The sequence below is a fragment of the Oncorhynchus masou genome, chromosome 31 (genome assembly GCF_036934945.1).
Source record: "Oncorhynchus masou masou isolate Uvic2021 chromosome 31, UVic_Omas_1.1, whole genome shotgun sequence".
NCBI lineage: Eukaryota > Metazoa > Chordata > Actinopteri > Salmoniformes > Salmonidae > Oncorhynchus > Oncorhynchus masou.
In genome coordinates, this window is record NC_088242.1 from 16,210,211 (window position 1) to 16,237,520 (window position 27,310).

Sequence of the window (27,310 nt, forward strand, 5' to 3'; positions counted from 1 at the left end):
TAAGTTCAAGCCAGGGTACTGGGCGGAGGCCGGCTAGTGGTGACTATTTAACAATCTGAAGGCCTGGAGATAGAAGCGGTTTTTCGGTCTCAGCTTTGATGCACAGGTCTCCACCTTCTAGATTGTCGCAGAGTGAACAGGCCGTGGCTTGGGTGGCTGATCTTCTTTGCTTTCCTGTGACACAGGGTGCTGCAGTGTGCCCCCGGTGACAAGGTTGGCTGACTGCACCACCCCCTGGAGAGCCCTGCGGTTGCAGATGGTGCAATTGCCATACCAGGCGGGGATACAGCCCGACAGGTTTCTCTCAATTGTGCATCTGTAGAATTTTGCAAGCCAAATTTCTTCAGCCTCCTAAGATTGAACAGGAGTTGTGTGGATTGACCATTTCAGGTTGTCAGTGATGTGCACGTAGAAGAACTTGCATCTTTTCACCCTCTCCCAGTTGATGTGGATGGGGGTGTGCTCTCTCTGCTGTCTCCTGAAGTCCACAATCAGCATTGAGGGAGAGGTTATGTTCCTGGCACCACTCCGCAAGGGCCCTCACCTCCTCCCTGTAGGCTGTCTTGTCATTGTTGGTAATCAGGCCTAACACTGTTGTGTCGTCTGGAAACTTGATGATTAAGTTGGAGATGTGTGTACCCACGCAGTCATGGGTGAAGAAGGAGTACAGGAGGGGGCCGAGCACGCACCCTTGTGGGGCTCCTGTGTTGAGGATCAGCATAGGGGAGGTGTTGTTACCTACCATCACCACCTGGGGTCGGCCCGTCAGATATCCAGGACCAAATTGCACAGGGCGGGGTTCAGACCAAGGGCTCTGAGCTTAGTGATGAGCTTGGGGGGCACTATGGTGTTGGGCACTAAGTCTCACTACGGGCACTAAGTCTGAGCTGTAGTCGATGAACAGCATTCTTACATACAGTTGAAGTCGGAAGTTTACATACACCATTGCCAAATACATTTAAACCCCATTTTTCACAATTACTGACATTTAGTACTAGTAAAAATTCCTTGTTTTAGGACAGTTAGGATCACCACTTTATTTTAAGAATGTGAAAAGAGAGAATGATTTATTTCAGCTTTAATTTCTTTCATCACATTCCCAGTGGGTCAGAAGTTTACATACACTCAATTGATATTTGGTAGCATTGCCTTTAAATGGTTTAACTTCTTATGGCTGGGGGCAGTATTGAGTAGCTTGGATGAATAAGGTGCCCAGAGTAAACTGCCTGCTACTCTGGCCCAGTTACTAATATATGCATAGCATTAGTATATTTGGATAGAAAACACTCTGGAGTTTCTAAAACTGTTTGAATGATGTCTGTGAGTATAACAAACCTCATATGGCAGGCAATCATGAGAAGAAATCCAACCAGGAAGTGGGAAATCTGAGGTTTGTAGTTTTTCAAGTTTTTTCAAGTTTTTCAAGTCATCGCCTATCGAATATACCGTGTCTATGGGGTCATTGCACTTCCAAAGGCTTCCACTAGATGTCAACAGTCTTTAGAACCTTGTTTGATGCTTCTACTGTGAAGGAGGGGGGAATAAGCGCTGAATGAGTCAGAGGTCTGCCAGAGTGGCATGAGCTGATCACGCGTGCTCACGTGAGAGTTAGCTTGCGTTCCATTGCATTTCTACAGACAAAGGAATTCTCCGGTGGAACATTATTGAAGATTTATGATAAAAACATCCTAAAGATTGATTATATACTTCGTTTGACATAATTCTACAAACTGTAATATGACTTTTCGTCTGAACTTTCGCCTGGACTTGCCCGCGCGTCGTGAGATTGGATTGTGTACTGAACACGCAAACAAAAAAGAGGTATTTGGACATAAATTATGGACTTTATCAAACATTTATTGTGGATCTGGGATTCCTGGGAGTGAATTCTGATGAAGATCAAAGGTAAGTGAATATTTATTATGCTGTTTCTGACTTCTTTTGACACCACAACATAGCGGATATCAGTATGGCTTGTTTTGTTGTCTAAGCGCTGTACTCAGATTATTGCATGGTGTGCTTTTTCGGTAAAGCTTTTTTGAAATCTGACGCAGCGGTTGCATAAAGGAGAAGTTTATCTAAAGTTCCATGCATAACAGTTGTAACTTTTATCAATGTTTATTATGAGTATTTCTGTAAATTGATGTGGCTCTCTGCAAAATCACCGGATGTTTTGGAAGTAAAACATTACTGAACGTAACACACCAATGTAAACTGAGATTTTTGGATGTAAATATGAACTTTATCGAACAAAACATACATGTACAGTGTAACATGAAGCCCTATGAGTGTCAACTGATGAAGATCATCAAAGGTTAGTGATTCATTTTATCACTATTTCTGCTTTTTCTGACTCCTCTCTTTGGCTGGAAAAATGGCTGTGTTTTTCTGTGACTAGGAGCAGACCTAACATAATCGTTTGGTGTGCTTTCGTCGTAAAGCCTTTTTGATTTCGGACACTGTGGTTGGATTAACAACAAGTGTACCTTTAAAATGTTGTAAAATACTTCTATGTTTGAGGAATTTTAATTATGAGATTTCTGTTGTTTTGAATTTGGCGCCCTGCACTTTCACTGGCTGTTGTCATATCGATCCCGTTAGTGGGATATAAGCCATACGAAGTTTAACTTGGGTCAAACGTTTCGGGTAGCCTTCCACAAGCTTCCCATAATAAGTTGGGTGAATTTTGGCACATTCCTCCTGACAGAGCTGGTGTAACTGAGTCAAGTTTGTAGGCCTCCTTGCTCGCACACGCTTTTTCAGTTCTGCCCACAAATGTTCTATGGGATTGAGGTCAGGGTGTTGTGATGGCCACTCTAATACCTTGACTTTGTTGTCCTTATGCCATTTTGCCACAACTTTGGAAGTATGCTTGGGGTCATTGTCCATTTGGAAGACCAATTTGCGACCAAGCTTTAACTTCCTGACTGATGTCTTGAGATGGTGCTTAAATATATCCATATAATTTTGATGCCTCATGATGCCATTGATTTTGTGAAGTGTACCAGTCCCTCTTGCAGCAAAGCACCCCCACAACATGATGCTGCCACCCCTGTGCTTCATGGTTGGGATGTTGTTCTTCGGCTTGCAAGCCTCCCCCTTTTTCCTCCAAACATAACGATGATCATTATCGCCAAACAGTTGTATTTTTGTTTCATCAGACCAGAGGACATTTCTCCAAAAAGTTTTTTTTATGGCGGTTTTGGAGCAGTGGTTTCTTCCTTGCTGAGCGGCCTTCCAGGTTATGTCGATATAGGACTTGTTTTACTGTGGATATAGATACTTTTGTACCGGTTTCCTCCAGCATCTTCACAAGGTCCTTTGCTGTTGTTCTGGGATTGAGTTGTGTGTGGCGTGAAACAGTGTTCCACACGTCCTCCCCATTAACCTGTTGAAACTCTGGGGGCGCTATATCATTTTTGGATAAAAAGACGTGCCCGCTTTAAGCACAATATTTTGTCACAAAAAGATGCTCGACTATGCATATAATTGGTAGCTTTGGAAAGAAAACACTCTGACGTGTCCAGAACTGCAAAGATATTCTCTGTGCGTGCCCTAGAACGTGAGCTACAGGCAAAACCAAGATGAGACGGCATCCAGGAAATGAGCAGGATTTTTGAGGCTCCGTTTTCCATTGTCTCCTTATATGGCTGTGAATGCGAGAGGAACGAGCCTGCCCTTTCTGTCGTTTCCCCAAGGTGTCTGCAGCATTGTGACGTATTTGTAGGCATATCATTGGAAGATTGACCATAAGAGACCACATTTACCAGGTGTCCGCCCGGTGTCCTGCACCGAAATTGGTGCGCAAAACTCAGCTGCAAGTATTTTTCCATGGAATTTAGAGAAGAAAGCAGGCTTCCACGAACGATATATCAATGAAGAGATATGTGAAAAAACACCTTGAGGATTGATTCCAAACAATGTTTGCCATGTTTCGGTCGATATTATGGAGTTAATTCGGAAAAAGTTTGACGTTGTAGGTGACTGAATTTTCGGTTCGTTTCGGTAGCCAAATGTGATGTACAAAACGGAGCGATTTCTCCTACACAAAGACGCTTTCAGGAAAAACTGCACATTTGCTATGTAACTGAGTCTCCTCATTGAAAACATCCGAAGCTCTTCAAAGGTAAATGATTTTATTTATTTGGTTATCTGGTTTTTGTGAAAATGTTGCGTGCTAAATGCTACTCAATGCTAAGCTAGCTTAGCATACTCTTACACAAATTAGTGAATTGCTATGGTTCAAAAGCATATTTTGAAAATCTGAGATGACAGTGTTGTTAAGAAAAGGCTAAGCTTGAGAGTAGGCGCATTATTTTCATTTTATTTGCGATTTTCAGAAATCGTTAACGTTGCGTTATGCTAATGAGCCTGAGGCTTTAGTCACGATCCCGGATCCGGAATGGGGAGTTTCAAGAGGTTAACCGAAACAGTACGTGTGTGTGTGGCGTGAAACAGTGTTCCACACGTCCTCCCCATTAACCGAAACAGTACGTGTGTGTGTGTGTGTGGCGTGAAACAGTGTTCCACACGTCCTCCCCATTAACCGAAACAGTACGTGTGTGTGTGGCGTGAAACAGTGTTCCACACGTCCTCCCCATTAACCGAAACAGTACGTGTGTGTGTGGCGTGAAACAGTGTTCCACACGTCCTCCCCATTAACCGAAACAGTACGTGTGTGTGTGGCGTGAAACAGTGTTCCACACGTCCTCCCCATTAACCGAAACAGTACGTGTGTGTGTGGCGTGAAACAGTGTTCCACACGTCCTCCCCATTAACCGAAACAGTACGTGTGTGTGTGGCGTGAAACAGTGTTCCACACGTCCTCCCCATTAACCGAAACTGTACGTGTGTGTGTGGCGTGAAACAGTGTTCCACACGTTCTCCCCATTAACCGAAACAGTACGTGTGTGTGTGGCGTGAAACAGTGTTCCACACGTCCTCCCCATTAACCGAAACAGTACGTGTGTGTGTGGCGTGAAACAGTGTTCCACACGTCCTCCCCATTAACCGAAACAGTACATGTGTGTGTGGCGTGAAACAGTGTTCCACACGTCCTCCCCATTAACAGAAACAGTACGTGTGTGTGTGGCGTGAAACAGTGTTCCACACGTCCTCCCCATTAACCGAAACAGTACGTGTGTGTGTGGCGTGAAACAGTGTTCCACACGTCCTCCCCATTAGACGGGGAATCCAGAGGAAAATGGCAGCATCAAAACCTAAGTGCCTGTCTACCTGCGTGCCTGCCTGCGTGCCTGTCTACCTAAGTGCCTGCCTGCGTGCCTGTCTACCTAAGTGCCTGCCCGCGTGCCTGTCTACCTAAGTGCCTGCCCGCGTGCCTGTCTACCTAAGTGCCTGCCTGCGTGCCTGTCTACCTAAGTGCCTGCCTGCGTGCCTGTCTACCTGCGTGCCTGCCTGCCTACCTAAATGCCTGCCTGCCTGCCTTCATGCAAGCAAGCGTGCCTGCCTGCGTGTACTCACCGCAAACTCCTTGTGTTTGTATTCTCAATGGTATATATAGTATGTGTATAATCAAAACAGCAAATGGCCATGAATTACGGGAATCCTAGGAAAGTTTTCTACAGGGGTTGAGCACAGTGTAGGCCGAGCCACACACACACACACTCTGGGGAGCCATGTTCTTTAACAGTAGATTTCTGTTAGCACTAACTGTGTGTAATGGCAGTGTGTAAATCAGTCTCTCTCTCTCCCTGTGTGTGTGTGTGTGTGTGTGTGTGTGTGTGTGTGTGTGTGTGTGTGTGTGTGTGTGTGTGTGTGTGTGTGTGTGTGTGTGTGTGTGTGTGTGTGTGTGTGTGTGTGTGTGTGTGTGTGTGTGTGTGGCAGTGTGTCTGTCTGTAGTGGCAGTGTGTAAAACAGTCTGTGCTACTGTCTCCAACAGAGGAGAGCCAGAGCTTCCAGGGTCTAATTATACACCACAGATCTGTCACTTTATCTACTGAACAAGACACGGCCTCACTGTATCTACTGAACAAGCCCTACTGAACAAGACACGACCTCACTGTATCTACTGAACAAGACACGGCCTCACTGTATCTACTGAACAAGACACGGCCTCACTGTATCTACTGAACAAGCCCTACTGAACAAGACATGACCTCACTGTATCTACTGAACAAGACATGACCTCACTGTATCTACTGAACAAGACATGATCTCACTGTATCTACTGAACAAGACATGGCCTCACTGTATCTACTGAACAAGACACGACCTCACTGTATCTACTGAACAAGACACGACCTCACTGTATCTACTCAACAAGCCCTACTGAACAAAACACGACCTCACTGTATCTACTGAACAAGACACGGCCTCATATTATCTACTGAACAAGACACGACCTCACTATATCTACTCAACAAGCCCTACTGAACAAGACACGACCTCACTGTATCTACTGATCAAGACACGACCTCACTGTATCTACTGAACAAGACATGGCCTCACTGTATCTACTGAACAAGACATGGCATCACTGTATCTACGGAACAAGACATGGCCTCACTGTATCTACTGAACAAGACATGGCCTCACTGTATCTACTGAACAAGACATGGCCTCACTGTATCTACTGAGCAAGACATGACCTCACTGTATCTACTGAACAAGGCATGACCTCACCACCTATTGATTACATTGTGGGAGGCAACCCCGTCTGTTTACAGCATGGGTGTCAGGGGTGTCAAACTCATTCCATGGAGGGCCTAGTGTCTGCAGGACCTAGACAACCAGGTGAAGGGAGATCTATACTAATTAGTGACCATAATTCATCAATCAAGTGCAAAGGAATCAAGTGCAAAGGAGGAGTGAAAACCTGCAGAGACTCTGCCCTCCGTGGAATAAGTTTGACACATCAGGTCGAGAGAGTCTGGAACCTATCCATCTACAGTACTATAAGCTTTTAACATAATAATATCAAATGCCATTTAGCAGACACTTTTATTCAAAGCAACTTACAGACAAATGCGTACATTTTTTGTCACATACTCTCTCTCCGGCCTCTAGGTCATCAGGCTGCTGATTATCCTGCACACCTGTCACCATCGTCCCACGCACCTTCGCCTCATGACACTCACCTGGACTCCATCACCTCCTTGATTATCTTCTCTATATCTGTCACTCCCCTTGGTTCTTTCCTCGGGTGTTATTGACTCTGTTTTCATGTCGGTGTGTTGTTTGTGTTGTGTTTATTGTTTTATTTCATTATTAAAACACTCACTCCCTGAACTTGCTTCCCGACTCTTAGCGCACTCGTTCCATTTTTACATACGGGTGTGTAATGAATACTCAGGGAGAAAAGGTGTAGATTCACTCGCAGAGCGCGGCAGATGTTTATTAAGGCAATGGTCAAACACAGGTAGGCATTCAAAAACAAAAAATACCTCACAAACATACAAACAGAAATAACTGAACTTAATAGGGAGCTGATGAGTCCAGGTGAGAAACCAACACAGGTGAAATCAACTAACAAAAATTAAAATGAACGCTACGTTCCAGAACACAAAGAAACAGGGCTACGTTCAAGAACACAAAGAAAAAGAACACAAGGTTGACTAAGAAAAAAAAAGCAGAACCTTACAGTGCCCCCCCCCCAGGCTGGTTCGACGAGGTTGTGGACTGACCAGACGTTCTGCGTCGAGGCTGATGTCCAGTGGGTCTGTTTGGGGGTTGACCCCAAGGTCGGGTAGCGGGACGATCTGGACGGTAATGGTGAAATGCCTGAATCATCTCTGGGTCGAGGATGTTTTGGTCGGGGACCCAGGACCGGTCTTCAGGCCCATAACCTTCCCAGTCCACTAGGGAGTGGATGCGACCTCTCAGGCATTTGAAATCACGAATGGCCCTTATGGCGTAGGCAGGTTCCCCTCTGACGTCCAACATTGGGGGTGCACTACGGGTTGAGACTGGAGGATGAAGAGGACTGTAGGTGACTGGTTTTAACAGAGACACAAGGAAGGACTAGGAGATTTTGCACTGACGGGGTAACAGGAGGCAGTATGTGACATGGTTGATGCAATGAGTTATCTTGAAGGGACCAATGAAGCGAAGACAGAACTTTTTGCTGGGGAGGCGGAGCCGGTTGTCTCTGGTAGAGAGCCACACACACTGTCTGGGGTGAAAGAGTGGCGTAGGCCGGTGAGCTGTCTCCCATACCCGCTCACTACGCCAAAACCAGTTGTTCAGCAGCTGGAACAGTACCAGGCTCTGCCTCCCAGGGAAACATGGGGGGTTGGTAACCAAGGACACACTGAAACGGAGTAAGGTGGAGGGGTGAGTGCATGAGTGAGTTCTGAGCGTATTCGGCCCAGGCCATACACCGACTCCAGTCGTGTAGAGAGGCAGAACATTGTTGGCGGAGGTAATTCCCTATTTCTTGGTTCAGGCGTTCCGTCTGCCCATTGGTCTGGGGATGGTACCCGGAGGAGAGGCTGAGGGCGACTCCCAGTCGGTCACAGAAGGCTTGCCACAGCCGGGAGACAAACTGGGGCCTGCAGTCAGAGACGATGTACTCCGGAATCCCATACAGACGGAACACCTGCTGGAACATACACTCCACCAATTCCATGGCGTTAGGTAGATGAGGTGGAGGAACCAGACAACACATTTTTGAAAAATAGTCTACTATGACAAGGATGGTGGTGTTACCAGAGGATTCAGGAAAGTCTGGGATGAAGTCTACAGCTATGTGGGACCAAGGTCTGTGAGGGATTGGCAAAGGTTGAAGCTTCCCGGAAGGGAGATGACGAGGGCTTTAGGTTTGGGCGCAGACAGGACATGAGAGTACGTAATCCCTTACGTCGGATGCCATTGAGGACCACCAGAACTTCCGGGCTAGAAGTTTGGTGGTTCGTGTAGTGTCCGGATGTCCTGACCCCAAGGACGTGTGACATCATTGCATCAGTTGGAGTCTAACAGCTGCTGGTACGTAACTCTTCCCAGCTGGTGTCTCAGGAGGAGCCGGGTCAGAGGTTAGGGCTTTTTGCATGGCAGAGTGAACATCGTACTGTACCGGTCCCATAATGCAAGAGGAAGGAGGAATGGGTGTAGGGTCTGAGTTACTGGTCGGAAGGTCAAACTGTCGGGAGAGAGCATCAGCTTTTACGTTTTTCTTTCCAGGGATGTAACTTTTTTAAATTGTATATTTTTATTATTTTACCCCTTTTTTCTCCCCAATTTTGTGGTATCCAATTGGTAGTAGTTACAGGCTTGTCTCATCGCCGCAACTCCCGTACGAACTAGGGAGAGGCAAAGGTCGAGAGCCATGCGTCCCCCGAAACACAACCCAACCAAGCCGCACTGCTTCTTGACACTATGCTCATCCAACCCAGAAGCCAGCCGCACCAATGTGTCGGAGGAAACACCGTACACCTGGCGACCTGGTCAGCGTGCACTGCGCCCGGCCCGACACAGGAGTCGCTAGTGCGCGATGAGACAAGGATATCCCTGCCGGCCAAACCCTCCCCAACCCGAATGACGCTGGGCCAATTGTGCGCCGCCCCATGAGCCTTCCAGTCGCGGCCGGCTGCGACAGAGCCTGTGCTCAAACCCAGAATCTCTGGTGACACAGCTAGCACTGCAATGTGCCTTAGACCACTGCGCCATCCGGGAGTCCAGGGATGAAATTAACATGAAAATGGAAGCGTGTGAAGAAGAGAGCACAGCGGGCTTGTCTGGAGTTTAAACTCTTGGCCCCTCTGATATATTCCAGATTACGATGATCTGTTAGGACGAGAAAGGGATGTTGTACGCCCTCCAACCAGTGGTGCCACTCCTCAAGGGCCAGCTTGATGTTGAGGAGTTCTCTGTTTCCCACATCGTAATTCCTCTCAGCGGGGGAGAAGAAGGCACAGGGATGTGATTTGGGAGGTGTTCCCACCCGCTGAGAGAGTATGGCTCCTACTCCTACTTCGGAGGCATCCACCTCCAGGGTGAAAGGAAGGGTAGGATGAGGTTGGTGAAGGACAGGAGCTGAGGTGAAGAGGCGTTTCAAGTTGTTGAACGTAGTCAGGGAGGTATCAAAAATGAAAGACAGGGCTATGCTCCAGAACACAAAGAAACAGGCCTACGTTCAACACAAAGAAAATAAACACAAGGTTGACAAAGAAAAGAAAAGCAGAACCTTACAGGGTGACACTGGGAATCGAACCCACAACCCTGGAAGTGGAAGTGCCATGCTCTACCAACTGAGTCGTACAAAGTTATAAGCTCATCTATAATAAGTGATAATGGTATCAATGAAGTCAACTCTGTTTGTCCAATCTGAGTAACTGAGATCAAAGCTTTTCTCAAATAATGCATCTACATCACTGGTAGTATAATTTCAGTCAACACACAACATATATTCCTTTTTGTACAATTCTGTATTAGCCTGACGACCCTTCCACATTGCTCCAGCCAAACACCACTTCCATTAACGTTTCTTCTGTGGAGCAACCAATAGAGCAGTGGAATTAAATTCAGGATGAGTCGTCAGGCAAACTCTGTATGTGAAATACACAGGAACTGAGAGGAATCTAATAATGTATGTTTCATGGGTATCCACTGATATGCAGAGGTAGAAAACATGTCTGTCCAGAAGTTTGACCATCCCATCTGTTATGCAGAGGTAGATAATGTAATAATTCCATCCTGCCAACTATATTTTCAGATAATGATGATCAGTAGCTCTAGTCTATGCGGCTGCAATTAGCCAGGGGAAGAAATTACAGTATCTCTAGTAATAATAGATGTAGAATCCCACTATGGAACATGATATAGTTTAAGGGAGGTGACCTGTAGCCAAACTAAGCAGTGGACATGCCACGGACCGGTAAATGCTTTTAATAATATATATGCCTACAGTAATACTGTTATATGCCATTTAGTAGACACTTTTATCCAACTGAGTGCATATTTTACACATGTATTTTAGCATATGTGACCCCAATGGAAACCTAACCCACAAACCCTGCTGTTGCTAGCACTACATTCTGACCCATACCGAACCACAAACTCAAATTCATTCAACAGTGGTTCTTGGGTAACACTGTGTGGGCTATAACATGTGGTTGTGTGCATTAGTGTGTTTATGTGTGAAGGGGCAAGCCCAGTGTTTGTGTGTGTGTGTGTGTGTGGGGGGGGGGGGGGGGGTAAACTGGGAGGGTTGATACTTGCTGCTGACCTGTTTTTGTGGGAGGTTTAGGACCCTTCTTTTTCAACTCAGCGTTGAGAGGAGATTCAGGCATCAGAGGGGCACTAAAAGGAGGAAGAGGGAAAAAACTAAATTGCTCCTTGGCTACTGGAAATAAAAAAAGCTGTGTGTGTGTTGCATTTTCCAATGGATGGTTATGGATGAATAACCCCCACCACCCACTTTCTCAGCAGTATGATACTGTTGACTCATCACAAAACTACACAGTATAAAAGGTTCAGAATAGGTCTTTAAGATGGTAATAGCAGAGAGACCAGGAGGGGATAGAGGTTGAGCGTAGGGGGGCACACAGTCAGCTGTAAAGTAAAGTACCGGAACACACACACAGGCTGGGCGGTACCAGTCGGGTGCCCTGGCATGCGTCTGCATTGGAGGAACACACACACACGATGGCAATGGAGAGATCCTGTAAAGTAAAGTACCCCTACCCACGTACTCACACAATGCGTGCCAGTCGGTTGCCCTGGCATGCATCTGCGTGAGAGGGAGAACGAGCCTCAGTGCTGTTTCTCTATCCTGCTACTCTTTTATGAGAAAACGTGTCCAATTTCCACTGAGCTAATGGTGCCAACACACCTCAAGCAGCAACCGGTTTAGTGAATGGGGTTTGAATCACCATAGATACACATGCATGTAAGTTATTGGTTTGAACCAATGTGCGTACAGGGCCCAACCGTATAACGTTCTGTTTAACCCTGCAAAACCATCCATATATGCCATGGTTACATAATTGTGAAATGTACATCTTATTTTTCACAGTGCTGTAAGGTCAAGCTGAAGACAGTTTGCTGTCAAAACTTTGGTTGTTAATTGTATGGCATCAGTGCAATAGTGTCCAACTACGTATTTCTCTTTGTAAAGTCTTGGCCAAACATGAGCTCAGACATTCTTTAACAGTTCACACTTTATTCATTATAGATTACACGGTTTTTGATGCACAGAGACCCATTTGTTAGAGATGTTCACAGGGTTCGTACAGACAGTGGCAAGTCAAATTCAAGGACTTCCAAGTACTTTTTCAAGCACTAATATTTATTTTCAAGGACCATCAATTTGTAATAGTTCCTATTATGCCATTGTTTCTAGTCGCCACCGGGTGCCAGTATATCGCCACAACCTCATGAAAAAACAACAACCGTACTATTCATCACTACCTTACAAGTTCTACTCAATAATATGTGTTCCGCTACTTATTTACTACATACATGAGCGGCACGTCAGTACTGATGATGTTGACTGATTTCCTTATATGAACTGTAACTCAGCAAAATCTTTGAAATTGTTGCATGATGTGTTTATATTTTTGTTCAGTGTACATGATAATAATATTACATTGTCTTTATATTTTACTAAATTGTTGGTCCCACAGGCTGTCCCAAAACATAATGACACAAAAGTGAATTCTGACATTAAAAGGCACTTAGTTAGTTAAAATGTTGCATTCTATACCCATAGGGAAGAGAAACAAGTTATTTATGTATTTGATAACAAAAATGCTCTCATGAGACCCTATTTAAATTTTAGGGGACCCCACATGGGTCAAGGACCCCAAGTTTGGGAACCACTGTACTACTAACCTCTCCCTGCTTGCTTCAATGCTTCCTCTCTCTGTGTATCTCTTTTGCCTCCTTCATTGAAGCCTAACTCATCACTGTCTATCTCACTACTCTCAGTAAAGAAAATGTATTTTGTTATGAGAACTTATAGTAGGCCATCTTTTGATTATAGCTAGCTTAATTTCAGTCAACTTCCGCTGCTAAGGTCAGGCTCCGTTCTATGTTAGCTTCTAACTTCATTCTTCTAGCCAGCTAGTTAAAAGGTTACCTGGTTAATAACCTTGAGCTACCTGGCTAGCTAGACAACTGACTGAAATATCAGCAACTATTTACCAGTCGTACACTCATTCTCCGAGAGTGAGGTTTTTTTTGTTTGGGGGATGCTATAGATGTGACGTTTGGTGCCTAATCAGTCAGTTCTGTAAAACTCAATATTCTGCCTGGAAACTAATTAGCAAGACCAATACATGTGTTTGTAATATTTTTGTAATATATTTGATCATTTTCTGTTCTACTCTCATTTTAATTCAAGTACATTTTAAGTATCAGCTTGAGTACATTTCTGATTTTCAAGGTATCCAGTACTTGGATTTCAGTGTGCCAAATTCAAGTACTTTAAGCACCCCACACACCTAGTGCGAACCCTGTGTCCACTATACAGATATAGCCTCCACCCCAAACAGGGTCTTCCCCAGAAGGTAACAGAAGTACACACAAACAAACACAAACCTGGGCATGACGGAGAGCCCCTCCAGGTGCTGACAGAGGTTGTCCACGGACCCTGACCCCAGCAGTCTCACCTCCAATACAGACACCAGGGCCTCAAATAGAGAGGTCACCACAAAGATCATCTGGAGGAGGGGGAGAGAGAAAATTAAATTATGTGAGTACTGTACTGTGACTAAACCCTTTTACTCTGTGAGGAGCATAGGTCATTGACAAATGTTCTGTATGAGAAGTACTATATATTAGTGGTGTGAACGATTAAACACTTAAACAAAATTGGGATCCTTAACGTTAACAGGCTGACTACACCACTCGCGTTGCAAAATAAATTTAGAAATCTATATTATTAAATTATCGCACCCACTGCTCGCGCGCGTCTGCGTTATTAGTAAGGGCTAAAATAGAAGTCAGTTCTATTCCATGTGTAACTGTGTTTTTGTTTGTGTCGCACTGCTTTGCTTTATCTTGTACAGGTCGCAGTTGTAAATCAGAACTTGTTCTCAACTAGCCTACCTGGTTAAATAAAAGGTGAAATACTTTCTACTTTAAAAAAAAAAAAAATAGCATTCTCACATAGGTGATCCTTTTGTCAAGGTGGGAAAGGGCAACAGATCATCTGTGGATCTGTTGGGGCAGTATGCAAATTGGAGTTGGTCTAGGGTTTCTGGGATAATGGTGTTGATGTGAGCCATGACCAGCCTTTCAAAGCACTTCATGGCTACAGATGTGAGTGCTACGGGTCGGTAGTCATTTAGGCAGGTTACCTTGGTGTTCTTGGGCACATGGACTATGGTGGTCTGCTTGAAACATGTTGGTATTACAGACTCGGTCAGGGACAGGTTGAAAATGTCAGTGAAGACACTTGCCAATTGGTCAGCGCATGCTCGGAGTAAACATCCTGGTAATCCATCTGGCCCTGTGGCCTTGTGAATGTTGACCTGTTTAAAGGTCTTACTCACATCGGCTACGGAGAGCGTAATCACACAGTCGTCCGGAACAGCTGATGCTCTCACGCACGCTTCAGTGGTGCTGGCTTCGAAGCAAACATAGAAGTTATTTAGCTCGTCTGGTAAGCTCGTGTCATTGGGCAGCTCGCGGCTGTGCTCTACTTTGTAGTCCATAATAGTTTGCAAGCTACTGTGTGTGACCGAAGTGTTGCATCGCGCTCATCTCAGTATCCTAGCTTATTCATTGATGATAGGTCCTGCTTTACTGAAGTTGTGAGACATTGAATGGCAAGAAATTGTGAGATACGGCATTTGATTGCAGATAGAAAGGCCTAGCGCACAGTTCTGACTATCTCTGCCAGGTGACCGACCTGCCTATACTGTGCCTCTCCCTCTTTTTCCATCCCTCGCTCGCTGTCAAAGAAAGATGTGAGTGTTTGTGTTCTCAGAAGTGTGGCAACTGATCAGTATCCTCCATTCCAAAACTACTGAACCTAAAGAGAATATTGACACTCAGAAATGGGAGTCGACACCAGAGTTGACTCCCATTTCTGAGTGTCAATATTCTCTTAAGATTCTGTAATTTTAAGTTGAGTTGAGGAATCAATTCTTCACCACTACATCATCGTCGTTAACAGTTGGAAAAAAATTACAGAGAAAGGCAAGCGACAGGAGCGGGGTGCTGTATGGCAATCATTTTTTTTCTACTGTGTTATTGACTTGTTTATTGTTTACTCCATGTGTAACTGTGTTATCTGTTCACACTGCTATGCTTTATCTTGGCCAGGTCGTAGTTGCAAATGAGAACTTGTTCTCAACTAGCCTACCTGGTTAAATAAAGGTTAAATAAAAAATAAATAAATAAAAAAGAAGTTAAATGAAAAGGAAATGCAAACTTTGTGAAGTGGAATTTAGGTACAGTAATGGTAGTACAGGTGCAATGCTTAACCATCTGAAAGGGACGTACCGTGAGACCTAAACTGTTGCTGGCATCAACGCAACTGTATTGTGAATTCACATTTTATAAATTTTTCTTATCGCTTTAACGGAAAACAGATTTAAAAAATAACTGCAGTTTAAACGTTAAGAAAACATTGCCATTTGTCACATCCCTACAATATATGTAGTAAATCAAGTCAAAGTTGTATGAGAAGGGACATTTCCAAACAAGTCAGGGATTTTTAGCCAGGGATCCACACTATAGAGGCGACAATCTTTTTGTCACACCCTGATCTGTTTCACCTGTCTTTGTGATTGTCTCCACCCCCTTCCAGGTGTCGTCCATGTTCCCCATTATCTCCTGTGTATTTATACTTGTGTTCTCTGTTTGTTTGTTGCCAGTTCGTCTTGTTTGTCAACCAGCGTTTTTGTGTCCTGCTTTTCCCAGTCTCTCTTTTTCTCTCCCTCCTGGTTTTGACCAATCTGCCTGCCCCTGACCCTGCCTGCCCGCCCCTGACCCTGCCTGTCTGGCCACTCTGCCTGCCACTGACCCTGAGCCTGCCTGCCGACCTGTACCTTTGCCCCAACTCTGGATTATTGACCTCTGCCTACCCTGACCCTGTCTGCCGTCTGCTACCGTTGCCCCTGCCTGCCTTGACCTGTCTACGGCCTGCCCCCGTTCGATTATTTGGCCGTCAGGTAGCCTAGTGGCTAGAGCGTTGGGCCAGTAACCGAAAAGTTTATAGATCGAATCCCTGAGCTGACAAGGTAAAAATCTGCCATTATGCCCCTGAGCAAGGCAGTTAACCCACTGTTCCTAGGCCGTCATTGTAAACAAAAATGTGTTCTTAACTGACTTGCCTAGTTAAATAAAGTTTATTAAAATAAATATAATTAAACCATTGTTAATTGACGTTGTCTGCATCTGGGTCATAACTGATTTTTTTATGTAGAGGACAGAGCTGTGTGAGACGCACTGCTCACTATCTTATGTCGTATCGTATGTCCAATTCCCATACCTCTGAGTATTTTCCACACCTCTTGGAAGCTGCTCATTTTTCATAATAATATGTATTATTTTACAACTGACATTTTACTCCATACAAAAAATTATTTCTAAAAAATACACTGTTTTCAAACTTTTGTTCCCTATACTTAATTTTGAGCGTCTTAGAGACTTCACATATAAAAATACTGTAGGTTCAGTGTAACTATGCAATTAGCAGTTTATGGTTTCACGAGACTAGGACTATGGGAGATGTAAAGGCTTTACAAGGGTTGCCTGTGGTTTGCATCCAGGAGGAAAGTGAGTTTTTCTGTTATGAATGAGAGGCAATTATGTGTTACAGTGTAAGGTAGGCCTAATTTCAGGGAATTACACCCGTGTCTGTCTGCCTCCCCCTCCGTCTTGCTTTTGTCCTAAATTCCTATTCAGTGAAGTGAAACAATAGTGAAGCAGGTCTAATAGTGATTTACTCACACTGTTATTCAGTCATTGGGACATGGCATATGACAACAGTGAAGCAGGTCTCAATGGTGATTTACTTACACTGTTATCCAGTCCTTGGGACATGGCCCATGATCCAGCCATGGTGATGCTCAAGTTGGGGTGGTCTGTAAGAGAGACAGAGTGGGATAATAGCTAACAAATAATAAGGGTTGAATACAAATGTCTGCTGAAGGGTAAAACCATAAATCTCAGGTGAGGTGAGGCAAACACACACACCTATCTCCACTAACTCTTATCATACACATGGGCATATGTCGGTGAAACACACATCTCCACTAACTCTTATCATATACATGGTCTATGTCGGTGAGACACACACAGACACACACACACACACCTATCATACACATGGGCATATGTCAGTGAGACACACTATACTGGATCCCATAATAAATACAAATACTGTCATAACTGATGTACAGTATACAGTGCATGGTGTTATTCTTATTCATCTTCCAAGCTGTTCTTCCCCTTTCCCCACAAGATCGACACATCATTCATTCTCTCTCACACACACACACACACACACACACACACAGAAACACACACACAGAGGGCAGTAGCATACCTCTGAAAAGTAGTGTCCTGTGGAGCTCAGAGGTGCCCAGGTCAACCAGGTAGAGGCCATCAGAGCTTCCCATCCACACCCAGCTGTTATCAATACAGGTGGCATAGGGAGAGAACCTTATGCCATATGGAAAAACACTTATACACACACACAGCAGAGGGGCACAGGAAGAGAACCATGTGGAAAACTCTGTTACACATTATTCCTTTGATTCAGTAGATTGTCTTCTCTTCAATGTAACCCCACACTAAATGGAGAAGACAATGTAACCTCTCACTAAAGAGATGACAATGTAAACCCATACTAAAGAGGAGAAGACAATGTAACGTTACACTAAAAATGACAACACAATGTAACCCCACACTAAAGAGGAGATGACAATGTAACCCCACACTAAAGAGGAGATGACAATGTAACCCCACACTAAAGAGGAGATGACAATGTAACCCCACACTAAAGAAAGACAGTGTGGCCAGCAACTGGTGAGATGGCAAGGTGCACACACACACAACCAACTGGGAGCATTGTGTTGGATCCAAGGCTGAATTTTCCCCATGGTTTAATGCTGCATACAGTGCATTCGGAAAGTATTCAGACCCCTTGACTTTTCCACATTTTGTTACGTTACTGCCTTATTCTAAAATGGATTAAATAAATTAAAAAGTCAGCAATCTACACACAATACCCCATAATAATGAAACGAAAACAGTTTATGTATAAAATATAAAAAACAGAAATACCATATTTACATATGTATTTAGACATTTTGCTATGAGACTCGATATTGAGCTCAAGTTCATCCTGTTTCCATTAATCATCCTTGAGATGTTTCTACAACATCATTGGAGTCCACCTGTGGTAAATTCAATTGATTGGACATGATTTGGAAAGGCAATCACCTGTCTATATAAGGTCCCATAGTTGACAGTGCATGTCAGAGCAAAAACCAAGCCATGAGGCCGAGGGGATTGTCCGTATAGCTCCGAGACAGGATTGTGTCGAGGCACCGATTTGGGGAAGGCTACCAAAAAATGTCTGCAGCATAGAAGATCCCCCAAGAACACGGTGGCCTCCATCATTCTTAAATGGAAGAAGTCTGGAACCACCAAGACTCTTCCTAGAGCTGGCCGCCCAGTCCAAACTGAGCAATCGGGGGAGAAGGGCCTTGTTCAGGGAGGTGACCAAGAACCCAATGGTCACTCTGACAGAGCTTCAAAGTTCCTTACAGAAGGATAGAAGGACAACCATCTCTGCAACACTCCAACAACCAGCCCTTATAGTAGAGTGGCCAGACAGAAGCCACTCCTCAGTAAAAGGCACATGACAACCCGCTTGGAGTTTGCCAAAAGACACCTTAAGTCTCTCAGACCATGAGAAACAAAATTCTCTGGGTCGATAAAACCTGAAAATAGCAGTGCAGCAACGCTCCCCATCCAACCTGACAGAGCTTGAGAGGATCTGCAGAGAAAAATGGGGGAAAACTCCCCAAATATGGGTGTGCCAAGCTTGTAGAGTCATACCCAAGAAGACTTGATGCTGTAATCGCTGCTAAAAGTGCTTCAACAAAGTACTGAGTAAAAGTTCTGAATACTTACGTACATGTGATATTTCAGTTTTTTTTATTTGTAATAAATTTGCAAAAATGTATAATGTATAAAAACATGTTTTTGCTTTGTTATTATGGGGTATTGTGTGTAGAGTGATGAGGGGAAAAAACGCAATACATTTTAGAATAAGGCTGTAACGTTACAAAATGTGGAAAAAGTCAAGGGGTCTGAATATTTTCCGAAGGTACTGAATGTACATCATAAGGTAGAAACCAGGGAACTATAGCCATCTCACGCTGTAGAATAAATAAGACAGGGTGGCAGAGGAGAGGAGACAGGAAGAGGGAGAGGAGGCTCTTCAACCAACAACGATCGTGTCCAACATAGTCCACTGTTTAGTTTAAGTAGTGAAATCCATGCCTTGTCTCGACTTGACAAATAAACTTGTACTGTAGTAGGAAATAACAAACCATGATTGACTAGGCCTATAAGTCTGTGATACAAGTTGTGTCTCTATAACTGCTAAAACATTTATTTTTATATACTGATATGGTAGCCTGGTCTTAGATTGTCACCTCCTATGGTCACTGTCATGCCTTCATGAGTTAGCTGTACAGATGGTTATGTATACTGACATGAGTTGGCTATATAGCACAAACCAATCTGGGACCCGGCTTCTGTTGTGACACACTGCATAGCTTTGATGCCTACTCTAAGACTCCTTGTGATGGACATATCAAAGTCAGTCTTGTGCCCTGAGAGTCCTGACCATTCTATACTAATCACCCAGGCACCCTATGGCCTACAGCTGCACGTGCACCCCTTGTGCATCCCAGGCTTTGCATAGTGTCTACAGTACTTCACCATGGCAACAAGTGCTGATTGGACAGCCTGAGACTGTTAACGGCACTTTAACTGGCCTTTAATAGGAAGTGTCCTGCTATCGCTGTGGAAACACCACTCTGACACCCCAACATACCCTGTTAGTCACTACCAATAAAGACATGAACACCTGCAAGGCTGGAGAAATGTAAATGGCGACGTTATACATTTACATTTATGATATCATATTTTCCTGGATCATTCAAAACTCCTGGTCTGTGGAAATAATGACGAATCAAGCACTCTCTACATGACCTGGGGAAACAGGCCTAGTAGATTGTAATAAAGACCAGTGGTTCCCAACCAGAGGTACTTGGCCTATCCACAGGGGTACTTGAAAAGAATCATTATACCATAGGCCTACTGGTAAAGTCTAATCAAATCAAATATTTGTCACATGCTTCGTAAACAACAGGTGTAGACTAACAGTGGAATGATTAAGGGCTATTCCCAACAATGCAAAGAGGAAAAAAGAGAAGTTATAGAAAAATAATAACACAAAGAATAAATACACAATAATGATATATACACGAGAGATACCAGAACCGATTCATTGTGCAGGGATACGAGGTAATTTGGTAGATAATTTGGTAGACAGTACCAGTCAAAAGTTTGGACACACACCTACTCATTCAAATAGCCCTTACAAAGCCTGGAGGTGTGTATTGTGTCACTGTCCTGTTGAAAAACAAATGATAGTCCCACTAAGCGCAAACCAGATGGGATGGGATGGCATATCACTACAGAATGCTGTGGTAGCCATGCTGGTTAAGTGTGCCTTGAAATCAAAATAAATCACAGACAGTGTCACCAGCAAAGCACCCCCACACAATCACACTTCCTTCTCCTCCATGCTTCATGGTGGGAACCACACATGCGGAGATCATCCGTTCACCTACTGTGTCTCACAAAGACACAGCAGTTGGAACCAAAAATCAAACATTTGGACTCATCAGACCAAAGGACAGATTTCCACCGGTCTAATGTCCATTGCTCATGTTTCTTGGCCCAGGCAAGTCTCTTCTTATTGGTGTCTTTTAGTAGTGGTTCCTTTGCAGCAATTCGACCATGAAGGCCTGATTCACACAGTCTCCTCTGAACAGTTGATGTTGAGATGTGTCTGTTACTTGAACTCTGAAGCATTTATTTGGGCTACGATTTCTGAGGCTGGTAACTCTAATGAACATGTCCTCTGCAGCAGAGGTAAACCTGGGTCTTCCTTTCCTGTGGCGTTCCTCATGAGAGCCAGTTTCATCATAGCGCTTGATGGGTTTTGCGACTGCACTTGAAGAAATGTTAAAAGTTCTTGAACTTTTCCGAATTTACTGTCATTTCTCTTTGCTTATTTGAGCTGTTCTTGCCATAATATGGACTTGGTATTTTACTAAATAGGGCTTTCTTCTGTATACCACCCCTACCTTGCCACAAAACAACTGATTGGCTCAAACACATTAAGAAGGAAAGACATTTTCAAATTTACTTTTAACAAGGCACACCTGTTAATTGAAATGCATTCCCGGGGACTAACTCATGAAGCTGGTTGAGAGAATGACAAGAATGTGCAAAGCTGTCATCAAGGCAAAGGGTGGCTACTTTGAAGAATCTCAAATATAACATATGTATTATTTTGATTTGTTTAACACTTTTTTGGTTACTCCATGATTCCATGTGCTATTTCATAGTGTTGATGTCTTCACTATTATTCTTCAATGTAGAAAATAGTACAAATAAAGAAAAACCCTTGAATGAGTAGGTGTGTCCAAACGTTTGACGGGTACTGTAGCATACTTGTAGGGATAAAGTCACTATGCAACAGGATAGATAATAAACAGTAACAGCAGCGTATGTGATGAGACAAAAGAGTCAATGGTCATTGCAGATGGTCTATGTAGTTATTGGTTTACTATTTAACTAACTATTTAGCAGTCTTATGGCTTGAGGTTAGAAGCTGTTCAGGGTCCTGTTGGTTCCAGACTTGCCTTGCGGTAGCAGAGAGAACAGGCTATGACTTGGGTGGCTGACAATGTTTAGGGCCTTCGTCTGACACCGCCTGGTATAGAGGTCCTGGATGATAGGCAGCTCGGACCCAGTGATGTACTGCACTGTACGCATTACCCTATGTAGAGCCCTGCGATCAGATGCCATACCAAGCGGTGATGCAGCAACTCAAGATGCTCTCAATGGTGCAGCTGTAGAAGGTTTTGAGAATCTAAGGGACCATGCCAAATCTTTTTAGCCTCCTGATGGGGAAGAGACATTGTCGTGCCCTCTTCACAACTGTGTTGGTGTGTGTGTGGACCACGATAGGTTGTTAGTGACCTGCTCCACTACAGCCCTGTCGATGTGGATGGTGGCACCCGCTGTTTCCTGTAGTTCACGTTTCCTGTAGTTCAGCTCCTTTGTCTTGCTCAAGTTGAGGAAGAGGTTGTTGTCCTGGCAGTGTATCTGACCTGCTCCCTGTAGGCTGTCTCATCGTTGTAGGTGATCAGTCCTATCACTGTCAAGTCGTCTGCAAAATTACTGATGGTGTTGGAGTTGTGCGCGATCACGCAGTCGTGGGTGAACAGGGATAACAGGAGTGGACTAAGCACGCAAACCTGATGGGCCCTCGTGTTGAGGGTCAGCGTAGCGGATGTATTATTGCCTACCCTCAACACCTTGGGGTGGCTCGTCAGGAAGTCCAGAATGCAGTTGCAGAGGGAGGTGTTCAGTACCAGCATACTTAGCTTGGTGATGAGCTTGGATTGCACTATGGTGTTGAATGCTGAGCTGTAGTCAATGAACAGCATTCTCACATAGGTATTCCTCTTGTCCAGGTGGGAAAGGGCATTGTGGAGTGCAATAGAGATTGCATCATCAGTGGATCTGTTGGAGCCGTATGTGAATTGGAGTGGGTCCAGGGTGTCTGGGATAATGGTGTTGATGTGAGATATGATCAGCCTTTCATAGCATTTCATGGCTACAGATGAGGGGGCACTTCACATGAGAGGTATTTCAGGGGAAGTCCGGGCAGAGCAAGATGTACTTGGTGGTACAGTAATCGAAAAAGGTTAAGAAACACTGATATAAACTACAAAGACATCAAAAATCTGCTAAAATTGACAATGGGTTAAACACGTGATGTGTCAAGTGATAAATTAGGTAATGTGTTGCATTAACCCCTTTTATCTACAGCACATGGACCCTGGAGAGAAACCCATTTTACCTCTGCTGCCCATGATCAATGTCAGGTCGCCGCCTGTGATAAGCACAAATTCTGAGGACTGGCTTTGCTGTCTCCACTGGGTCTGGAGTGATTCCTGGAATGTAACACAAGAGGTGGCTTGGGGTCATTTATTATTTTATTTGACCTTTATTTAACTAGGCAAGTCAGTTAAGAACAAATTATTATTTACACTGACGGCCTACCAAAACGCAAAAGGCCTCCTGTGGGGACGGGGGCTGGAATTAAAAATAAAACAAATCAAATAAAAATATAGGACAAAACACACATCATGAAGAGAGAGACAAGACAACACTACATAATGAGAGATCTAAGAAAATATCATAGCATGGCAGCAACACATGACAACACAGCATGGTAGCAACACAAAACATGGTACAAACAACATTGGAGCACAGACAACAGCATAAAGGGCAAGGTAGAGACAACAATTTATCACGCAAAGCAGCCACAGCTGTCAGTAAGAGTGTCCATGATAGAGTCTTTACGAAATATAGCAAAAAATGCTATTGAGTTGTTGGATGGACAGTTAGACACAGCATATTACTATATAACCCCAAACCTCCTACAGAACATAACTCAGTGTTCTGATTCCATCTAGTGTTAGGAAAAACACTTTCAAGTTTACATTTTATTTTACTCATTATGTGAAAGAAAAAGTGGGAAATAAGTTCAAGTTCATGTTCCAAACGTTATGTGAAAATGAAAATGTGTCTTTGGCTAGCAGGCATATGGCTAAAACACATCACAGGAAACAAACAAATCATGTCCATAACTACTTTACTATCTCTTCTTACCTAGTACACCACAAGTCTGTGGGGCCACTGTGTCCAGGTGTCTTTGGTGTCGTTGCTGCACCTTGTGAAGGTCCAATTTGGTCACCAAATGACATCTGTGTTCCTCAGGAAGAGTGAAGCTCCACACCTGGAAACAATGGGAAATCCCAGAGTTACTGTCTGTGTGTCTGTGTGTCTGTGTGTGTGTGTGTCTGTGTGTGTGTGTGTGTGAGAGTGAGAGAGACCAACCTGTCCATCAGCAGAACCAGTGACAAGCTGCCTGCTCTTCTCCAAGAACAACATACTGAGTAGTGGAGATGCTGGAGGACAGAGGGTGTGGACAGAGAGTTATTATTTAATAAATATCAAACCAAATGTATCGTAAACAGGTGTATCCACTGTTCACATACCTGACAATACACCAGACTGATAGAGAATCTGTTCCATTTTTAATCCCCAAACCTTTTGAAAAGGGAAATGATCAATAGGTAAACGTTTAAAACCTGTTCCTATGGACAACAGTCTCTCTTGGAGCAATAAACAGATGATCACACATGTGAAATAATGCAAGCTACAGCTGACTTAGTAGCTAGTCATTTCATTTGTACTTAGAAAGCTACAGTGTAGCGTACACCTTGATAAGGGATTTAAAAACGACGTCAAGCAAAACAACTGAAGCCAAGTGATTTCACTGGTTAGTGAATAACTTGACTATACCTTAAACGTGCGGTCTTCTGATATGGACACCAGGATGTCTTTGTTCCATGGACAGAACTCAGCTGCTGTCAAAGGTCCCAGGTGGCCAGCCAGCACAGACAACACTTCCTCTATCTGGAGGTCAGTCAAACAGACAACACATCCTCTATCTGGAGGTAAGTCAAACAGACAACACATCCTCTATCTGGAGGTCAGTCAAACAAACAGTGTATGCAATAGAAGATAAGATAACTTTATTGTCAAACTTTATTGTCCATTCATTTGTCTTACAAGGATTATAAAAACACAACACAAACACTTGTTATAAAGGATGAATTTGAGGGGTAGAGTACACATTCAGCATGCTGTACTTACATTGGAGTTGAGTATGTATACTTTCGCCCCTGAGCATGCAGCCACTCGCTCATCACAGGGACAAAATGACAGATGGACTACCTTGCCCAGTAGTGTCCCAATAACTGTACCAGACGCAACTACCCCTGAAAACATCTATGCTTTTAGTATTTCAATATAGTATTTCAATAATTTTACTATATAGCATTGTAAATTGATTAATTGAGTGAGTGAGTAAATGAGGCCTTACCAGTATATAAAATGTTGCCACTGAATTTAAATGTATTGTTGTTGCCACTGAATTTAAATGTATTGTTGTCTTACTGTTCATACAGCTATGAAGCAAAAATCCTCACCCTCCCTTGTTCTCCTGTAGCAGCACCGGATGTCCCAGACTATGACATAATCTGCAGAGGCAGAGCAGAGCAGGAGAGGGTCTCTACCTGTCCCAAACACCATGGCAGAGATGTCTCCATGGTGACCAGTCAGTCGCAGGGCCTGCAGAGGGGAGGAGATGCATTGGAGTGTGGTGGAGCCAAGTGATGCAATGATTAAAGTGTAAAGAAATCTGCCTGTTCAAAGAAATTCTCCAGTACTTTTGTATAATTTATAGCCAGTAGTTCTGAAAGTAGCGCTCATGAGCAAAAAGTGGTCCCAAAAACTGCATACTACGTCATATACAGTACCGGTCAAAAGTTTGGACACACCTACTCATTCTAGGGTTTTTCTTTATTTTATTATCTATATTGTACAATAATATTGAAGATATCAAAACTATGAAATAACAAATATGGAATAATGTAGTAACCAAAAAAGTGTTGAGCAAATCAAAATATATTTTATATTTGAGATTCTTCAAAGTAGCCACCCATAGCCTTGATTTTTGGCAAACTCCAAGAAGGCTGTCATGTGCCTTTTACTAAGGAGTGGCTTCCATCTGGCCACTCAACAATAAAGGCCTGATTGGTGGAGTGCTTCTGGAAGGTACTCCCATCTCCACAGCGGACCTCTGGAGCTCTGTCAAAGTTACCATCGGGTTCTTGGTCACCTCCCTGACCAAGGCCCTTCTCCCCCGATTGCTCAGTTTGGCCGGGTGGCCAGCTCTAGGAAGAGTCTTGGTGGTTCCAAACTTCTTCCATTAAAGAATGATGGAGGCCACTGTGCTCTTAGGGACCTTCAATGCTGCATACATTTTTTGGTACCCTTCCCCAGATCTGTGCCTCAACACAATCCTGTCTCGGAGCTCTGCGGACAATTCATTTGACCTCATGGGTTGGTTTTTGCTCTGACATGCACTGTCAACTGTGGGACCTTATAGACAGGTGTGTGCCTTTCCAAATCATCTCCAATCAATTGAATTTACCACAGGTGGACTCCAATCAAGATGTAAAAACATCTCAAGGATGATCAATGGAAACAGGATGTACCTGAGCTCAATTTTGAGTCTCATAGCAAAATGTCTGAATATATATGTAAATAAGGTATTTCTAAAAAACTGTTTTTGCATCATCATTATGGGGTATTGTGTGTAGATTGATGAAAAAAATAATAATTTAATAAATTTTAAAATAACGCAGTACGTAACAAAATGTGGAAAAAGTCAAGTGGTCTGAATACTTTCCGAATGCACTGTGTGTGTGTGTGTGTGTGTGTGTGTGTGTGTGTGTGTGTGTGTGTGTGTGTGTGTGTGTGTGTGTGTGTGTGTGTGGGGGGGGGGGGGGGGGGTGGGGTTGGGAGATAGAACAGAACATCCTTTCGGCTAACATCCGTCTCCAACTTGTACTGTAGGACTGTCTGTAACTGACCTTCAGCTCTGTGTCCAGGAGACAGTGTATCAACAGGTCCTTGCCTTGTAGTGGTGAGGCACAGTGAGAGGGACAGCAGGCCAGCTGTAGATGAGATAGCAGTCTATCACAGGACAAGGATAACTTTTCCACCATCAGTCTGTTGGTCCCGCTGCCTTCCACACAACCATCCATGGTGATCGTTTCTAGCTATGTAGTTACTCTGAAAACAGCTAAATAAAAAAATCATAATCAATTGAAATAAATGGATAGCTAGTTAGGCTAATAACCCACTAAAACCATATTGATAACCCAAATCGGAGCAGCTAAAATATTATTTATCGCTATATTTGTTGCAGTAGCTGCACTGTGTACGGTCACTCACCGACAGTCTTTCCAGTAGGTAATAGCTAAGAGCTATATGTGGTCTATGGTAAGGATTACCCAGCTAGCTAAAGTTAGCCGACTAACTAGATGGGTTACAGAGCACATGTCCTGCAAACTGACGTTAGCTAATACTTCAGGCAACAGTCGTATTCTAACAGTAGAATATATTCTGCAACATAGATAGTCACCCACCTTAAAATAAA

The 27,310-nt window shown here is 43.8% G+C and overlaps 1 protein-coding gene across 1 annotated transcript in view; it reads right to left on the reverse strand.

Annotated features, from left to right (window-relative positions):
* The window catches only part of wdr27 (WD repeat domain 27), a 159,064-nt gene extending 132,149 nt beyond the window's left edge, over positions 1-26,915 (reverse strand). The window contains 12 exon segments of the mRNA XM_064952752.1: positions 11,183-11,256; positions 13,498-13,619; positions 16,930-16,994; positions 17,459-17,541; positions 23,084-23,186; positions 23,908-24,034; positions 24,136-24,206; positions 24,297-24,348; positions 24,604-24,717; positions 24,958-25,082; positions 25,293-25,434; positions 26,742-26,915. Of these exon segments, the coding sequence (XP_064808824.1) occupies positions 11,183-11,256; positions 13,498-13,619; positions 16,930-16,994; positions 17,459-17,541; positions 23,084-23,186; positions 23,908-24,034; positions 24,136-24,206; positions 24,297-24,348; positions 24,604-24,717; positions 24,958-25,082; positions 25,293-25,434; positions 26,742-26,915 (1,252 nt within the window).
* Between the last annotated feature and the right edge of the window lie 395 nt (positions 26,916-27,310).